Source organism: Alosa sapidissima, chromosome 24 (assembly GCF_018492685.1).
Source record: "Alosa sapidissima isolate fAloSap1 chromosome 24, fAloSap1.pri, whole genome shotgun sequence".
Classification (NCBI taxonomy): Eukaryota; Metazoa; Chordata; class Actinopteri; order Clupeiformes; family Clupeidae; genus Alosa; species Alosa sapidissima.
In genome coordinates, this window is record NC_055980.1 from 4506879 (window position 1) to 4524253 (window position 17375).

At 43.9% G+C, this 17375-nt stretch overlaps 2 protein-coding genes across 5 annotated transcripts in view; both read right to left on the reverse strand.

Annotated features, from left to right (window-relative positions):
* The window catches only part of rab11fip3 (RAB11 family interacting protein 3 (class II)), a 29460-nt gene extending 18123 nt beyond the window's left edge, over nt 1–11337 (reverse strand). The window contains exon 1 of one of the 2 annotated variants that reach the window (XM_042082208.1): nt 6739–11337. In XM_042082208.1, the coding sequence (XP_041938142.1) occupies nt 6739–9690 (2952 nt within the window). In that variant the 5' untranslated portion in view covers nt 9691–11337. The remainder of the gene's footprint in view (nt 1–6738) is intronic. The other variant, XM_042082209.1, reaches the window with a different exon arrangement.
* Nucleotides 11338–11837: 500 nt separating this feature from the next.
* decr2 (2,4-dienoyl CoA reductase 2, peroxisomal) lies at nt 11838–16681 on the reverse strand. 3 transcript variants are annotated; one of them, XR_006027031.1, is made up of 11 exons: nt 16551–16681; nt 16297–16434; nt 16110–16178; nt 15686–15737; nt 15460–15595; nt 14993–15117; nt 14473–14566; nt 13951–14055; nt 13419–13653; nt 12731–12784; nt 11838–12162 (listed from the first exon to the last, which is right to left on the reverse strand). XR_006027031.1 is itself a non-coding variant. In XM_042082219.1 (10 exons), the coding sequence occupies exons 2-10, from the start codon at nt 16395–16397 to the stop codon at nt 12125–12127; spliced, it is 909 nt and encodes a 302-aa protein (XP_041938153.1). In that variant the 5' UTR covers nt 16398–16434; nt 16551–16681; the 3' UTR covers nt 11838–12124. The 3 variants fall into 3 exon arrangements, 2 of the variants coding, with proteins under 2 accessions (XP_041938153.1, XP_041938154.1); XM_042082219.1 differs by lacking the exon at nt 12731–12784 and having other exon boundaries at nt 13465–13653; XM_042082220.1 differs by lacking the exon at nt 12731–12784.
* Nucleotides 16682–17375: the final 694 nt, after the last annotated feature.

Sequence of the window (17375 nt, forward strand, 5' to 3'; positions counted from 1 at the left end):
AACAGTTAGTCATAATACACTTGTAGTCACATCGCTGCCTGTAGTAACACTTCAAAGACTCCTGTGAAAAAGAGATCTCTACCTGCTACCTGCTACCTCTGTCACCCAAGATAAGAGCACCCACTTCATGGGTGTTTGCGCCAACCGTCAGACGTGTTGTCCACTTTCATTATATTGTTAAAAACAAAGCCTGCAATGTTCTCTGAGAATAATTATATTATCTGATGTAATTATGGCATCAGTTGTAACACACACCACTTCTTTCACAGACAGACAGATGAAATCAGAGCTGTAAGCACACAACAAATCACATTACCAGAGAGAGAGAGAGAGAGAGAGAGAGAGAGAGAGAGAGAGAGAGAGAGAGAGAGAGAGAGAGAGAGAGAGAGAGAGAGAGAGAGAGAGAGAGAGAGATGAGTAAACAGTGTTTTTATTGTGTGCAATAGGAGATCTTCTGCTGTACGCACTGTGGCTCGTACAGCTCTGTTATATTTACCAGGAACAAATCCAACCTCGTAAGTTATAAACCTGCTATGACCTCTTCAGACACAGACACACACACATAGACACACACACACACACACACACACGTAGACACACACACGCAGAGAAATACCTTTCCAGCTGCCCTCGGACAGATAGAATCAGTTACACCACTGATACGCATGTGCCTTGTAACCTAGCAACAGATAATTTGGTGTGGAGGGATACTGTGTGTGGCTATGGTATCAGGCTACCCGGACAAGAGCTAGCCTACACACTCACACTCTCTCACACACACACACTCTGTATCACACACACACCTTTTTTGTTAACTTGCTTTTCTTCTCTGAGGACTTTTACCATTTAAAAATGGCCCTAACACAAACATGCAAGTGTGTGTGTGTGTGTGTGTGTCTGTCTGTCTGTCTGTGTTACAATGCAAGCCTCTTTCCAGCTGAGAGTAAGGCTAGTTAGGATGTTCTGTGACATTTAGAATTGACTGCTGGTGTGAAAAGCTAAAACACTCAAATATTAACCCCCCATCCCCGCCAACACACACACACACACAAATGTGACAGCAGACTCAGAAAACACACTGGAAAGTGACACATCAGGTGTGAAGATAGACGATGCAGTGCAGTGCTCTGTGGTTAGTGATAAAATGTCAGTGTGTGTTTGCGTGGGCGTGTGTGAATGTGTTTAGAGCTGTGTGTGTGTGTGTGTGTGTGTGTGTGTGTGTGTGTGTGTGTGTGTGTGTGTGGTTGACCTGACCCTCTCAGACAGGCTTTGTGTCCACCTCAGTGGGGGGAATTCACTCACTCTCTCTCTCTCTTACACACACACACGCACACACACACCAGCCTTCACCACGGAAAACCCCACTCCAAGAGAGGGAAAGAGCTTTTATGAACTCTCTCTCTCTCTCTTAGAAACACAAAGGGGAAATTTGGACATTCCAGTGAGGATTATTGGGGCTTTGACCTAAAACCAGGGGGCAAAACTGTGAATGAGAGAGAGACAGACAGACAGAGAGAGTGAGAGAGAGACAGAGACCACGAGAGAGAAAGAGAGAGGGGGGAGAATGCCTGGGCAATGAGGGTTGGTGGACATTGAGTGTTAGGTGAAGTGGAAGCCTATTGTAGTGTGAGGGGGCATCACGTCTGCAGTAGACACTTTGGGTCTTCTGTTGTGGTCTGGCTGAGACTGGTTTATATATTGCAGGACAACACTTTTTACCACTGGGCCAAACTTGCCACAAGACAAGAACAAAATCGCTGAATGCTTTTAAGAGGACTCATAAAAGTACCATCCCATGACATTAGGCTTCTTTACTGCCTAGACTCCCCCCTCCGCCACCTAGTATCACGTCATCTCTGTGTTCCACCGTCAGGCTCACTGAGCAGAGGAAAGAGGAGCCAAAGCAAGGAGACGAACCTCAAAAGGCGCCACTGGGGCTGCTAATAATGAGCAGTCACCACGGCCACTATCCTGACCATCACTCTCCTCCCCCTGCCAGGCCAGTCCTCCTAGCTTAATTCCTTCCTGTTCAGCTTCCTGGTCAGAATTTGCATCCCAGCTCGGATCAGAAATGGAGTCAAACATTCAAATGAGTCCGACAAAAAAAAAAAACATTCCGACGGACACACACCAAGACACATGCGTAGCCATAACTAGGCAGAGTGTTTACTGCATAATGAATACAATTAGCCATCGCTTGGCTGAGCACAAAGCATTTAGGGGATTTATTTAATTCTCAAGGTTTGGTAATCCGGTCACTAGTAACAACCAATCATTCCCCATTTAGCCTTGCTGTTGGGCTGGAGAGAGCTGGTCAGTATCCAGCCCTGAGCTCACATCTTACATCTGGGATGCCCACCATTCCAAACAGGCCACAACGCTATGGTTCCGCACTCCGCTGCGCTGGACTTGTTCTCTGTGATGCTTTCAGTCCATCCCCTTCGCTGAATGCAACCAGCAAGCCAAGCATTAGCCTAATCTCTTGGTGCCTGTATCAGCCCCTGGGGGCACATCGTCCAGTACTGGCATGGCCCAACTGGAAGAGCTCCATTGTACGAGATCATGGACCTGCATGGCTAACAGCTAATGGGGTAGATAGACAGACAGTGCCAACAGGAGAGCTGCAGCCAGATTAGGCCTTTTGGTTCAGGTCCTTTGAGGTCTACATTTATGGCCTTAATATGGATCTCCTTGAAAGGATGTAAGTCTGACCTGGAATGGCTTTGAATTGTTCTGATCATCTAGAGCGAGTGCTGACTAGGCCAGCCTTATATAGATCACCTGAAATCCCAACATCATGAATGGAAAATAGGGCATCACTGAATAAGGCATGTGAAAGTGACTGCAGGCTTTTCTATATGCATTTGATGACAGCGACGTCCACCGAGCTGCTGATCTGCAGGATGGCCCATGACTTCAGACTGTTCTATGCTCCCAGTGCTCCCCAGACTGCCAGTAACGCTACATCCTCCGGGTTGGTCTGTTATAGGCCTAAAGACACAGCTGTGCGCCACCATCATCATCATCGCCCTTAGATTAGGTTAGATGCAACCAATTGGACTAAGTTAACATGAAATTTTCTTTTAAAAAATGTCTTATTATTTATTTATTTTATTATTTACTTTGTTGTCTGTCTTGTATGTCTTGGTGTCATGGGTACGCTGGCGATTACGCTGCTCCGTTTGGCATCTCCTGTCGTGTGTGTCATTTGTTATTTTGTAAATTTGTTTGTTTAGGTCTTGGTGTCACAGGTACGCTGGCGACTACGCCGCTCTGTCCGGCATTTTTGTCTTATGTGTTAATGTCTTGTGTGTGAAGCACTTTGGGTTGCACTCTGTGCATACAAAAATGCGCTATATAAATAAAAGTGACCTTACCTTACCTATATTATCTAACCTGAATGTCATCCCCACGATGGCACACTAGGAGAGCCATTATGTAGATGGCATGAGGGAGCAGCTTATCTATCTGAGCCAAGGTTTATTACAGGTAGCTGCTCATTCTAAACATTACAGAATCGCGGAGAAACAACCGCGACAGAGGTGAAGAGGTGAACATTATCTTTAATTTAGTCTGATCCTGGTTGACATAGCACATCGAAACCATACACTCACTAATATATGGACACATGCACACGTACGTGCACAGTGCACACACGCAGCCTGTTCCAAAGCATTAAATCAGTGGAATCAGCTGTGCTCGGTTAGAGCAGGAACACCAGTCAGGGCACATGGCCAGTGCAGCGATTGGCCATAATTGATTTGAGAAACATCCTGACTAGATGTCCTCCCAGGTCATACATTACCAGTTAGACAGAGGTAGCATTCAGGTACTTTGAATGCTTTCAAATCCAGATAAAAATGATCTGTAATAATAATAATAATAATAATAATAATAATAATAATAATGAAAAGACACTGGTGGGAAGGAGAATGAGAAAAATGGTGAAATTTAATTATATGAATAAAGTTTTTCTGTGGTAAAAAACTAAAATAAAATTACAACCCTCCAAGTTCTACTTCATCTGCCAACACACTGCAAGACCGCTATGCTAATGATGAGTTCTAAGGTTCAACTAAATGCAACCAATGATAAATCAGTGCTGAAAGTCTCTTCGATCTTCCATTATGCTAAGTGTTCACGCATCCTGTTTCAATTTGCTTCGATGGTGAAACAGTCAGAGAAACCACAAATGAACCCCTGCAGACTTCTAGAATGACAAGAAAATCTCATCCAATCAGTTAATAACCCACTGGTATGGCATGAATGCACAGAAAGTGTATCCAAATGAGAAACCCATCTCTATCTGTGTGTTTAGTTCACATGCAGAAACACAGTTAGATCCAATTCATATGATCTCAGCAGCTCACTCTGCTTACATAACGGTTATGAGGCCAGCGATGGCTATAAAACCACTGATAAGACAGACTGTCATATGGTATCACAAGGTTGGGGCAGGTTACATCGGGCTGGCCTTTAACTTAGGACTTGTCCAGTATCTGTCTCCATGTCTGGCGATATAGCCACATCAGACACTGAGGTGTGGGTCTAAAGGAGCCAGAGAGTTCAGAAAGGGAATGTCCTCGTGATCAGTGTGCATCTATGAATGTGTGTGTGTGTGTAGTAGTGCACACTGTTACATCAGAGGCAAGACAGGCAATAATTCTACCAACACACCCAAACCTCTACAGTGGTGCATTACGCTCTCTATTTCTCTGTCTGACACCGAAGACACACACACACCCACACACACAGAAACACACACAGACACACGACACGATCACAGCATGAGGGTGGAGTGGGAGAACTTCTAATCTCCCTGGAAGTCATAAACTTAACATCAACCAGATGACAGCTTTCTTTGCGAGTGTGTGTGTGTGTGTGCGCGCGCGTGTTGATGTGTCATTTCCTACAGTGATCTCAGCATTCTGATATTGGCGTATCACCTCAAATATTCAAGAGTAATAATTTCACTTCTTCCTCTCTCTCTCCCTCACACGCACACTCCAAAATGGAGAGCCTGGGACAGCAGGTGCAGCCAGTCCCACTCCGTGCTCAGCCACCCCAGCCCCCCATGTAAATAAACATCCCTCTGCAGTCAGTCCAGCACTGAGCAGCTCCTCGGCCAGGCTAACTGCTGACCACTTATGTAACTGGCTACAGCGAACAACAACAATCAGTTCATCAGCAAAACAGAATATGGATCAGCCAAGTAGACGGTGTGCTAAGAAACACTGCAACCAACTGGCCTGCAGAAGCTAGCCCTCACCCTTAGAGAAGCTAGCCTGGTGTCGGAGAGTAGCAGAGCAAGGGAGCCTGCTGGCAAGTGCACAGAGATGAAGAATACATTGCTATGCAGAAACAAGGGCAACTGCAGTTCCACCAAATACATATGAAGCACTGACAGTGGCTGTGCAGAAAATAACCAACGAATTCAAAACGAAGGTCCTATTATAGTGAATATGGCAGGTGATGATTCACAACAATGAACCAAACCTGACTGTCAGAATGTCTGACAGTTCGCCCTCGCAAATTATCACTATTATGTCGCCTTGCACCACAATTATGCGGCCTGGCACATCAGCCAGCATTAATGCTAATTAGCTTTCCAACTAACAATTAAAGCAGACAGCTCAAATTGGCTAAATGGCAAAGCAGACGGGCCATTCTCTGTGGATGATGCGCTGAATGCTGAAAAATTAACTAACTGTGATAGGTGTACAGAGAGAGATGAAACAGAGAGAGGAGAGAGAGAGAGAGAGAGAGAGAGTGTGAGAGAGAGAGAGAGAGAGAGAGAGAAAGAAAGAGAGAGAGAAGTAATAGTAAGAAAGAAACAAAAACATAGATGGGCTGGGTTAGAAGAGCAGGAGGAAGAAAGAGGGAGAAAGAGGGAGGGAGTGAGTGAGGGAGGGACTGTGTGTGTGGGTTTTGAGTCTCTGAGGTCTGAATAATAAAACAGGAGCTGTGGAGTATCTGTGGGATTGGATTTCCCTGGGTGTATTGTGACCAGTGGAAACACACGCACACACACACACAAACACAGAGGGAGAGCCTGGAAGCCATGACAAAGTAAGAAAAGCACTGAAAATAGAGAGAGAGAGAGAGAGAGAGAGAGAGAAAATGGAGCACACACAAATGGTTGGTCATTTACATGTAAAAGGTAACTGTTCTGTTAGCTAGGAACAGGTTTGGATGAGAGTTTTAACTCCTCTGCCAGATAAAAGAGGTTGTGTTCACCACAAACACACACACACAAACCTTGCATAAGCCCTTTATTGTGTCCTTGCTACTCTGGGAAAGCTTGTGTCTTAAGCTTTTAACACTGAGTGCCACTGTATTTGATTAGGAATCATAGCTGGATGGAAAAGCATTAGGTTATCTCTGTTCCATGGAGTCCCACTTCCGATGTCAGCTGATACAGGCAAGCTAATGTGCACTGCGCAGCAGCAGCTGTTTCATTTGAAGGGACACCTTCAGCATTAGTTGTTGTGGGCTCAAAAAATAACACAAAATGTCTAAAAAAAACAACTACCTCTCCTTAAAAATAGAACAAAAAACTCTGATTCCATGCCCCCTTACTTCCCCTCACCCACACAAGATGATTTTTATGAGCTAACTTCCTGCATTCAAACCAGCTGATAAGAAAATACTGTTAACCTCCAATCATGGAAAAAGTCCCCACCAACACAATCAACTGGACAAACACCCATGTGTACACCCATAAATACATGTACGCACCTGTTCAGCTCCATATGCAGCAGCAAACTCCAGGAACTCCTCCATGCGTACAAATCCATCTCCATCCTGGTCCAGCGCCTGGAAAACGGCTCTCAGGGGCTCCATGGACGCCATGGCTACAGTGATGGGCCCGGGACTCGGAACTTCCACGCTGGCCAGCGGATCAGGGTCCAGGCTCCCATATTCGGGTAAAAGCAGCACGTCCTTCACCTCCATCAACTGCTGTGTAGTTCCCTCCGCTGGTGAGCTGCCATGGCGCTGGGCTTGAGTTACCTGCTCAGGACTCGCCTGGGTGAGTGTGAGAGCCTCTCCCTCCCCCTGGTGCCCTTCTAACTGAGCTGGTGTCTGATTGGCTGAGCAGGCCTCCCCCAGGGCTCCACCCATGTCACTCAGCTGGTTACCTGCACAGGTGAGGAGGGGGAGGCCACCTGGTGTGAGAGTGGCGTTCTGGTCCACAGCACACACACTGATAGATCCTGACTGATGAGGACAGCTGTCAGATGCAGGTGTGTTTTCACTGCTAGACTCTGGTGGGTTTAGCGTGCACGATTTTTCCTGAGGCTGTGTGCTGATGCCGTCACTCATCGGTTCAACACAAGAGTCACACCCCTCCACAAACTGTTGGTCAGGGCAAGTGGTGTCCAGTTCAGATGTGTTCTCAGCGTCAGGAGTGTGTAAATTATCTGGGGGGTTAGTACTGAATGTGTGTGAGTCATCTGCTACTTCAATATTCAAAGTGTGTGTGATGCATGGGTCTTCAGTGTTGTGTGAGATCTCAGGTGAGAGCGTGTCTGTCCTGTCAGTGCCATTTGTTTGTGAGTTTTCAAGATTTAAGATGTCTGTATCGCCCAGGTTTTGTGCGTTGAATTCCGGTGATTTGCTTGAATTGTCAACTTCTGGGGAGTCCGTGGTATCTAAATTGTTAAGTTGGAGTGTGGTCGTGTCCTCTATGCTTTCAGAGTTTGCAGAAGCAAGTATGTCATCTTCAATATTTTCTAGGCTGAATATGTGTCTCTGTGTGTTTTCATCCAAAATTGTTGGTACGGTATCGGAGTCTTCAAAGTCAAGTGTGCCTCTCTCCTCTGAGGGATTTATCTCAGCAATACTGGAAGAATTAGGTGAGCTGCCTGCTTCGATGACATCCTTGGGAAAGACATCAACCACTTCTGTTTGTTCAGGAAAACCATCTGCTAGAAGTATGTGCTGAAGATCCATCACAGCTGAAGCATCTTCATTTGGGGTGTGCTGAACAGAGTCTTCAGATGTCTCTGCCCCGGGGACATGTTCAGAAGACATGTCTACTTCAAGTGTGTGTCGATATGCTTCAGACTCAAGCAGGAGCTCAGACAAATCGACTCTTTCAGCCAAGGGTTTAGACATTTCTGTCTCAGACGGATTTACCTCAAATATCCATCCAGGCAAAATGTCTTCTTCAGGTGTGTGTTCAGCTATAATTCCTTCATGAAGGTGCTGATATGATTCTGGCTTGGAAGTAAATTCAGATAGAGCATCCTTTTGCTTTATGTGTTTCTCTGCTGAATTTTCAGATATGCTTTTGTCTGGCGTCTCGTTAGACAACACATCGCCTTCACAAATTTCTTCTGCATGTTGACCAACTTGTTCATGCAATTCAGTCTCAGTTGTGTATTCAGAAACTGCTTCAGACAGCAGGTCTCCTTCAATCAAAATGATGCCTTTTAAAACAGATTCAGGCATTTCTTCCACAGGTTTGTTATCCAGTGATGCTTCCTCTTTATGTGTCTGTTCGGGAAGGACTTGTTGAACTGTGTCCTCAAGTAAGTGTTCAGATGTGTGTATCTCTGTAATCAATACAGACAAATGATCACCTTTACACAACTGCTGAGTTGCAAGTTCACACCCAAGATCTCCATCAGTCGGTACGTTCAAAATGTTACTGTGTGAAGTCTGGTCCGTCACAATTTCCTCTTCAGGTGAGGATAACAGTGTGAGAGCATTTGTTGGTGAGGATAACAGTGTGAGAGCATTTGTTCCTTCTGTCTCTGTGTGATGAGATATGTCAGCCTTAGTCTGTACCAGGAGTTCAATCCCACCTTCACAAAGCATAATGTCTCCATCTGAGCTTCCATGGGTTTGTTGACATATTTCTGATTCCGTCATGTTTTCGGATGCAAAAGTCTGTTGTGTTTGCTGAAAAGCATCCTCCTCAAGTGAGAACTGAGGTGTATGCTGCTCTGAGCAAACACGCAGTAGATCCACCTCCTCACACACAAGAGGAGTACTTGTTTGATTTGGGGGAGCTGTGGGCTCCAAACACACACCTGTGAGTGTGTGATCAAGCTGCGGAGTCCTGTGTGTCAATGTATGCTCCTCGGGGGTGTAAACGTGTTGTGGGTCCTGAGCTGAAGTGTGTATAAGTGTCTGCGGACACAAAGGTGTGTGTGTGTGTGTGTCCACACCTTGCTCCTGTTCCACATCACCTGTGGAGTCGCCGGCGATGAGCGAGACTGTGCACACGCGTGGGCTCTCAAGGATGTCTGTGGCATCCTCGGCCCATTGTTGGACACTGCTTGTGATGGCTGGGCTGGCGTTGGAACAGGGGCTGGCACTCTCCTCAAGGTGCTCGCCATGCTCACTTGGTGGTATGTTCTGGGAACAAGAGAGCTGGCTTTCCCAATGTGAGGCAGGGGGCTCTGCATCTTGCTCCCATGGGAATACCTGCTCTACACCAGAATACTGGGGAGTCCGGAACAGGTCATCTAAATTTAAGGCATTTTCAGAGAATATCTCTCCCAGGCTGAGAGACATGACATTCCTGTCTCCCTCCTCAAAACGAAGTTGCCGCTTATCTGTCTCCTCATTTCCGCATGGCGTTACAGGATCATTTGAATCCAGAAGCATGAACCCGAGGCTACTCTGATCTCCATCCCAGTCAGTGTGGCTTCCAGGACTGGACATCAAAATCTGTTCCATGTTTGTCCGCCACAAGGAGTGCTAAAAAACGCAGCCTGCAAGCCGTTGCTTGCTGAGATCCATAGTTGAACCTCTCTTTCAAATACACAAGACAAAAGTGTCCAAGGACGGCTATGGGGAGGGGAAAGGCAACACAGACATCCACCATGCAAAAGTGCGGCGAAATTCACGATAAGGCGATTGACTTCCACGTCTATGTTTACAGGCTGAGAATTAATCTAGTTAACTAAAGCCCCTTCAAAGGCGCGTTTATCCACAACCAAATCCCGAGATCATTAAGGTGGATTACAAAATAAGCAACTACGACGAGATATGTTTTCTAATAGTGTCAAGTTGTCGAAAACTACAGGGCTTATGCCTGTGTTCTACGTTCTATTCCATAGAGCCAAAGCTCCGCTTTAACCCTCTCTGACAGAGGTTTCTTTATCACACAAACAAAAATCAGGTGGCTAGGCTATGTCTATCCGGGGTTGTGTATGTATGAGGAAAAAATACTATTGCTCCTATTCAAAGCACAGATTTCACCATTACAAGTAAGAGCAGCCAAATAAAAAGAATATAAGTTTAATTTTATGTCATCTAGAAAACACCATCGTTCTGTCCGACGGCTGCTACAGAGGGTAAACCGATATGATAAATCTAATGTATTATTGTTTCCAGTGTGAAAATTATCTGTCTTAATCTACAGATAACATCACAATATCAAACACCGTGAACTACTTATGACACCATAGGTGTAGGCTATGACATTATAAACATACACCTAGCAAATACGAGCTAACGAGGACAGAAATTAAAATGAAATGTACACTTCTTCTAAGGACCTTTCCATTCAACACTTAAGACAAGCATTGCCAAAAACCAAATGCTTAATTTGCTAACATGTTTTTTTGAAACATATCGTTATTAAATATTTTACACTATCCAACCAGCTAGTGTTATCTGAGTGGGCTAACACCACTGCCTACACCCGGTAGCCCACCTTGCTAGCTAACGGGTTTATTCGGTCTGGAGGTGGCTTCTTCGAAAAATGTCTGATTAAAAAAAATGATATGAATTACCGTTTGCAGCTCATTCAAAACTGCAGCGGATAGCTAAGTGGCCGCCATAGTAAGAATTATTAGCTAGATCGTTGAGTGACAGATTGTGTTGCTGGTAGACAAGCCTTGGATTAGTAGCTCTAACAGCGTCGACATATGGCTAACAGGCTAAAAGATATAAGCATCCCTCCCTTGAAAACGGGGCAAGCTGAGGGGGCTAGCTGGCCCATCCGTTGGTCACGTCTACCACCGCCAACCGAGAATACAAAATCCTTGTGTTAACGTTAGTTCCAGAGGTAATACCATGCCAATCCTCACGACTCTCCAATTGAAAATGTTAACGATGGGTTATTGCTTTGTTTTTTCCCCGTCAAGGCTGCCCGAGTCCAAGAAGAATTCCACGAATCATCCACCTGTGCTGGTTAGCTGTTAGCTATAACCCCATGAGCGTTCCTTCATCATCATCACGTTATTGTTTCATAGACGTTAAAGTTGATTGATATGATGAAATTATGATTCCCAGATTATTCGTTATGGGTGGTGCCATTTGTATTTCAAGCGATAATGTCACAACTGGCAGATTGCGCTCGCATCAGCAACCAATGCAACCTCTGCCATCCTCATACCGCATACACAGCGACGTCAACAGTGAGCACGCAAGCGCAGCGAGTACGCCGCAGTCTGCCGATATTAACCAAAAGCGTCAAGAAAATGACTTAGTTATGGGCACAGCAAGAGTAAGGACAGTATGCAAAGGAACGAGACAGTAACGTTAGGCATATTATCGCCTATTTAAAATTACCCTACTAGCTGTCAAAAGCACGCGCTTCTCTAAACAAGGCCAAGTCCAGAGCCAGCATCATTTTTATTTCTTGGCGAGAAAAACACATTGGCCTACTGAAGGCTATTTCTAATTCGCTTTTTTAGAACACCACAAAGACTATTCAGTTGATGTTGGATACTGGCAGCAGGGTATGCCTATGTGTGGGCTAAGGTTACGGTAAACAGCAGCATATTGCTTTACTTTTTGATACTATTGCGCCCTCACGTGGTTTCATTAAATGTAAAATGTGGTCAAAAATAAATTATGGATACATTGACAACAAATAAGAAATTAGATTTGTTTAGTGTTTCATGGTTTAACAAAAAAACATTTTTTCAAGAAACATTGAAAATTTGAATATGTGAAAGAGAAGACACACAAGCTAGCAAATGATGAACAAAAAGCGCCATATAGTCCAAGGGCAACTTGTAGCTTGTCAGTCCCTAGATGTGCATATACCTTTGGAAGACAAGGTACAACAAACATTAGCATGATTACTAGTTGATATGATGGAATGCTGCTGTGTGTGAGACAGTTGTTCATCTTGTTCTTCTGAGGATGATGGAAGGCATTACTTCCTATCTCTCTTCATTTCAGAGGACCAGAATCCTGAAACAGAAATTGGTGGTGGAATCACTACACATTTCTACTTTAGACAATTCTACTCACTCCCCTCCTTGTCTCTAAATTCTGCTCCATCAAGTCCTCCTATAAATGTCAGTCCTCTGTAGAGTTGGATATCATTCAGTGCTTGAACTGGACAAGAAAAGGTGCCAGTACTGACATGAACATGCCATTTGTCATCTTGGATATTCTGATATCATCTCGCTAGTAGATTATCCCATTTCAAATATATTTACAGACATTTACATAGGTGAAGAAATATTTGGTTGTCAAAAATGTTTATAAAGCTATTGATTCTATTACATTTTCAATGCATTACACTACAATAAAACCAACTGCATATGATATCTGTTGGCCTATAGACTAAATTGCATAATGAAAAGAAAGAAGTTGTGGTATGGTACCCCATCCCGGTTCTGGTTCGTTCTCATTGATTCTACTCCATTCTAATATTTCTGTTTCCAACCATAGTCCTCTGCTATGCTCTGCTGTGCTCGCCTGTCCAGTCACTTTCACGTCCCTCTTCCGCGCTTGCCTCTCTCCTTTTACTCACACTGTTGTATGCATTCCTGTTCACTCCAGTTATGTCCGCCATCTCCTCATGTAGCTGTCATGAATGGTTCATTTCATCAGTATGAAATAATACAAATTTGATCCCCTCTATTATAGTAATATAGGTGAAAATACATGCAGGGAAAACTCACACACTGGTTCTCAAATCCATGCAGAAATTAAGAAAGATAATGAATAGTATTTGATTCGACTATTTTTACAATCTCAGACCATATCCTATCTGCATGTGATTTAAATTACATTGTTTTCAATTGGAATGTCCTAACAGGAGGTTATGCGACACAGTCCCGTGCTGTGCAGTGGCGTTTGGAGCAGAACGTTTGTCAGACCCCCGTTCCTATTTTCTTTCTGTTGCTCACATTGTTTGGCTATTTTAAAAGACAAATATGACTCAACAGAAGAGCATATTTAACAGCTTTAGTGTGGACACTGCAGTTAGGATAAGCTGTTATTTGTTTCTTCAGTCGATCAGTAACAAGTAACAATCAGACAAGTGAGCATGCAGACTGACACTCACTTTAACACACACACACACACATATACACACACACTAAGGCAGACAGAACCACACACCAAAAAGTGTTAAACTTTTGGGTGCAGGTAACGCACAACATCTGAATGGCACAACATTTATCACACACACACACTGGCACACCTCACACACACACCTGAGTGTCGTCTGTCAGAGTTTAGCAGAGCGAGAGGAGAGTATACCCAGCAGACGGTGTACATCATTGGGCGACGTCAGCCACGCTCCGCCATCAGCCACCAATACGCTGCCTGTGATGTAGGACGCCGCCCTGCTGGAGAGGAAGAGTACTGCGTGGGCCATCTCTGTCTTGTTCCCTGCACGCTGCAGGGGGATGCTGCTGAAAGCACCAGCATTCTCAGCATGAGGACCACCTAAGAGGAAGAGGAACAGGAAGAGGGGAAACAAGACCAGCAGAGAAGGAAGACGAGGAGAAGACGGAATAGTAGAGAGGGAAAGTGGGAGGTTAGAGGGCGTACTGTTATTGGAGATCATGATAAGGGTTCTACATATTTGAGCTTTTTAAGAAACAAAATAGTTCCAAAATAGATACCATAACACAGAATGCTAAACTACTGCACAGAATGCTAAATCATTCAGACGACCCCAATGCTAACCCGATGCCCCGACAGTGTACATACAAGTGTATGCACTAGACAGAGTCCCCTCACCCAGTCTGCGGTAGCCCTCGGTGCCTGAGATAGGTCCTGGTGCCACAGTGTTCACGCGCACGCCACTGGGGCCCCACTCCACAGCCAGGTGCTTGGTCATGGCATCTAAAACAGAGAAGGGAGGAATGAGAATTTGTTTTTGAAAGATTGGGAGCTTTGCATGTAAGCAATTATGTGTCCTAAAATCTTCTGAATTGTCCATAAAAGCTAGAGATTAGAACACCCTAACTTCATAACTGCTTTAGGTGGAGGGTATTTTACTTATTCTTTAATACTAGATTGAATTGAAATAATACATTGCCTTGACATGAAAGCTCACAAAGAAAAGCAAGAAATGGTGACAAGGATGAGTAAAAATACTCGGCACTATGGCGTTTCAAAACCTGGCCATTCCTTGCTGTCAAGGTCTCAACAAGGAGTGGGGTGGTAGCACAGTATATCTGGCTTTCCTGTTTCATCAGAAAGGCACCCACATGGCCTTAATTCCACTCATGCGTATGCGTACAGGAATTCTAAACTCACCATTGGCTGCTTTTGCTGACCCAGCATGCACCTGGAGAGCCTGACCCTTGTATCCAAGAGTGGCAGAAATGTTTACAATAGAACCTCCATGATCCTGCAATTAGTCAAACAAAATATCAGCTCTATTCACACGACCATCTATGATATTCATCTAAATGCATGACTACATGACTACTACAGGGGCGGTGGTAGCGTAGTGGTTAAAGAGCTGGGCTTGTGTGCAGTAGCCTGAAAGTTGTCGGTTCAATTCCTGGCTTCCACCGTTGTGCCCTTGAGCAAGGCACTTAACCCCGAGTTGCTCCGGGGACAATGTGATCCCTTGTAATATAGCTGACATATGTAAGTCACTTTGGTCAAGAAGTGTCTGCTAAATGTAATGTAATAACTACAACTTTTGCCATCCATACATTCACAGTTCAAAACTGTCTGGTAAATTCAGTTTTCTAATTCAGTTTCAGTTTTTCTAATTCAGTTAGCTAATGTTCACAGTGATCATTAATGGGCAATAAGACCATTTTACCTTAAACCACTTCTCATAGACCACTTTGCTGGCATTGAAAGTGCCCATGGTGTCGATCTCCAATACTGTCTTGAAGGCGTTGAATGACAAAGAGGAGGCAGGACATAGGAAGTTACCGGCAGCATCTAACCACAAAAACCTTGATGTTATGAACATCTACATCAGACAAAATTGACTAAAACAAATTGTTTTGGTTACATGCACTATCAGATACAGGTAATACACAACAAGGTAGGAAGAGATTTAGCTTGCATGGGTGTGAATAGAGACGGATGGTGTGTGTCTGTGCGTGAGTGTGTGTGTCTCTCTCTCTCTCTCTCTCTCTCTCTATGTGTGTGTGTGTGCGTGTGTGTGTGTGTGTGTGTGTGTGTGTGTGTAAAATAGGTTAAAGGTCAGAGCTCATTTGTTTTGATCAAAACAAGCCCATTATGTTTATATACGAATGACAGTGTGGAGGTGTTTCTTACTGTTGATGAGTATGTCGATACGACCCAGCTCCTCCAAAGTTCGATCTATGGCTGTGTTAATGGTCTCCGGCTGCCTAACATCTATTGCCAAAGGGAGACATCTCCGACCAGTTGCTTTAGTTAATTTCTCTGCGGCCTGCATACATATAAATACACACACATTTTCTTTTTATATTGGTCATCCACTGAAATGACTGAAAATCCACTGAAAAAGAGTTGCAGTCACCTCAGTTAGACGTTGTAGATTTCGGCTAGCAATCACTACATCACACCCATGCCTGAAGTCAGAGGTCAAATGTTATAGTAAGTGGCGGTGAATAACAGCAGAGATAGCTGACAAAGGAGAGTTTATATACTCAGTTATCAGTTATTTAGGCCTACATTCAATGTTTGTATCAAAATGTTTTATATTATAGGCAAAGCAAGATATTGAAATATATATATATGCATTGCATGTAATTAAATAACTGTAAACGATAGAATACAGTTTAAAAACTGTATTCTGTATGCACCAGGGTAAAGGACCCTGGGAGGGTTGACAGATAACATCCATCACTGGGCAGGGGAGTATTAAACATGATAACAATTGAGGTGAAAGGTTGTGTTAAAAGCATGTGAGTGAATACTATTAGACACGTCACAGGTGGTACCTCATGAAGACTTCAGCTATTCGGAATCCAATGCCAGAGCCACCTCCGGTGATAAAAGCAACCTGATCTCTGCAAAGAAACCCACACAATCATGTTAATCAAGATATGATCTGCAACCATTTGTAGATGTACATTTGCAGATATGCATCACTCACTCTCGTGTGTGTGTGTGTGTGTGTGTACTGACTTCAAAAGGTCTGGACTGTAGACGTGAGTGTAAGAACTCATGCAATCATCAGACATGACGTCCTCTGGCAATTCTTCGGTTCTCTGAGACCCTTCGGCCATCCTTGCACTGAGACGGAGACTAAAAACTCCAAACCACCTGAAAGGCATAGGCTACGATCAGTTTGCTGCTATTCGACGTATCCTGCCGATCAAAAGACTTTATTTTAGCTCTTGTTTTCACTATGTAGCCAAAACGATAATAAGTAATCTTACCTGCGGAGAAAATTGACCTGATGATTAACAGCTAGGAACTTCTGAAAAACTTAACTGTCAATTTTCACCTATCTGTGCATCCTGCAACCATGAACTCTGCACTTTGGATTGGACACCCGCTGGAGTATCGTGCAGTCTGGGAATTGTAGTTCGGCAACAAACTGTTTGTGTGATTATTTCCGCATTAAGGTTCTTCCTCTGCCGATAAAAAATATCTGGGTTAAAATAAAATGTTACTGAACAGTTGTAATCCAGGACATTCATGGATGATCAGTGCATAAATCATGAAGTACAAGTACTTTTCTGATATCTTAAAGACTCGTCTGCCCATGATTCACAGCCGCACTCCTTTTAGTGTCTGGGCATGATTTACAAAACACAAAACAAAGCTAGCCAATCACGTATTCAGGATACTTCCCGAGTTACACCAGAGTCCGTCTACGTCTACGCCCGTACTATCATGTTTTAAGAAACTTTAATCCTCATAAACTGGAAATCTAGGAACAATGTTCACATCACTCATTGGAAAAACTTGTTAACACACTATGTATCATTAGAAAACCTATCAACTACAAACGTAATCAATACTCAGGATACAACCTCTCCTCGGTACTCCTTTATACCTACAGTCCTGACCCTCTTTGCCTGAGATCCATCTCCACACCAACACACTTCATCAACAGATACACATATCCTCGAACACTGGGCAGGGGATGGTAGCTGGAACTATTATTGTTATTATTATTATTATTATTATTATTATTATTATTATTATTATTATTATTATTATTAATAGCAAATAAATAGCATCCCCTTTTTCCCCTC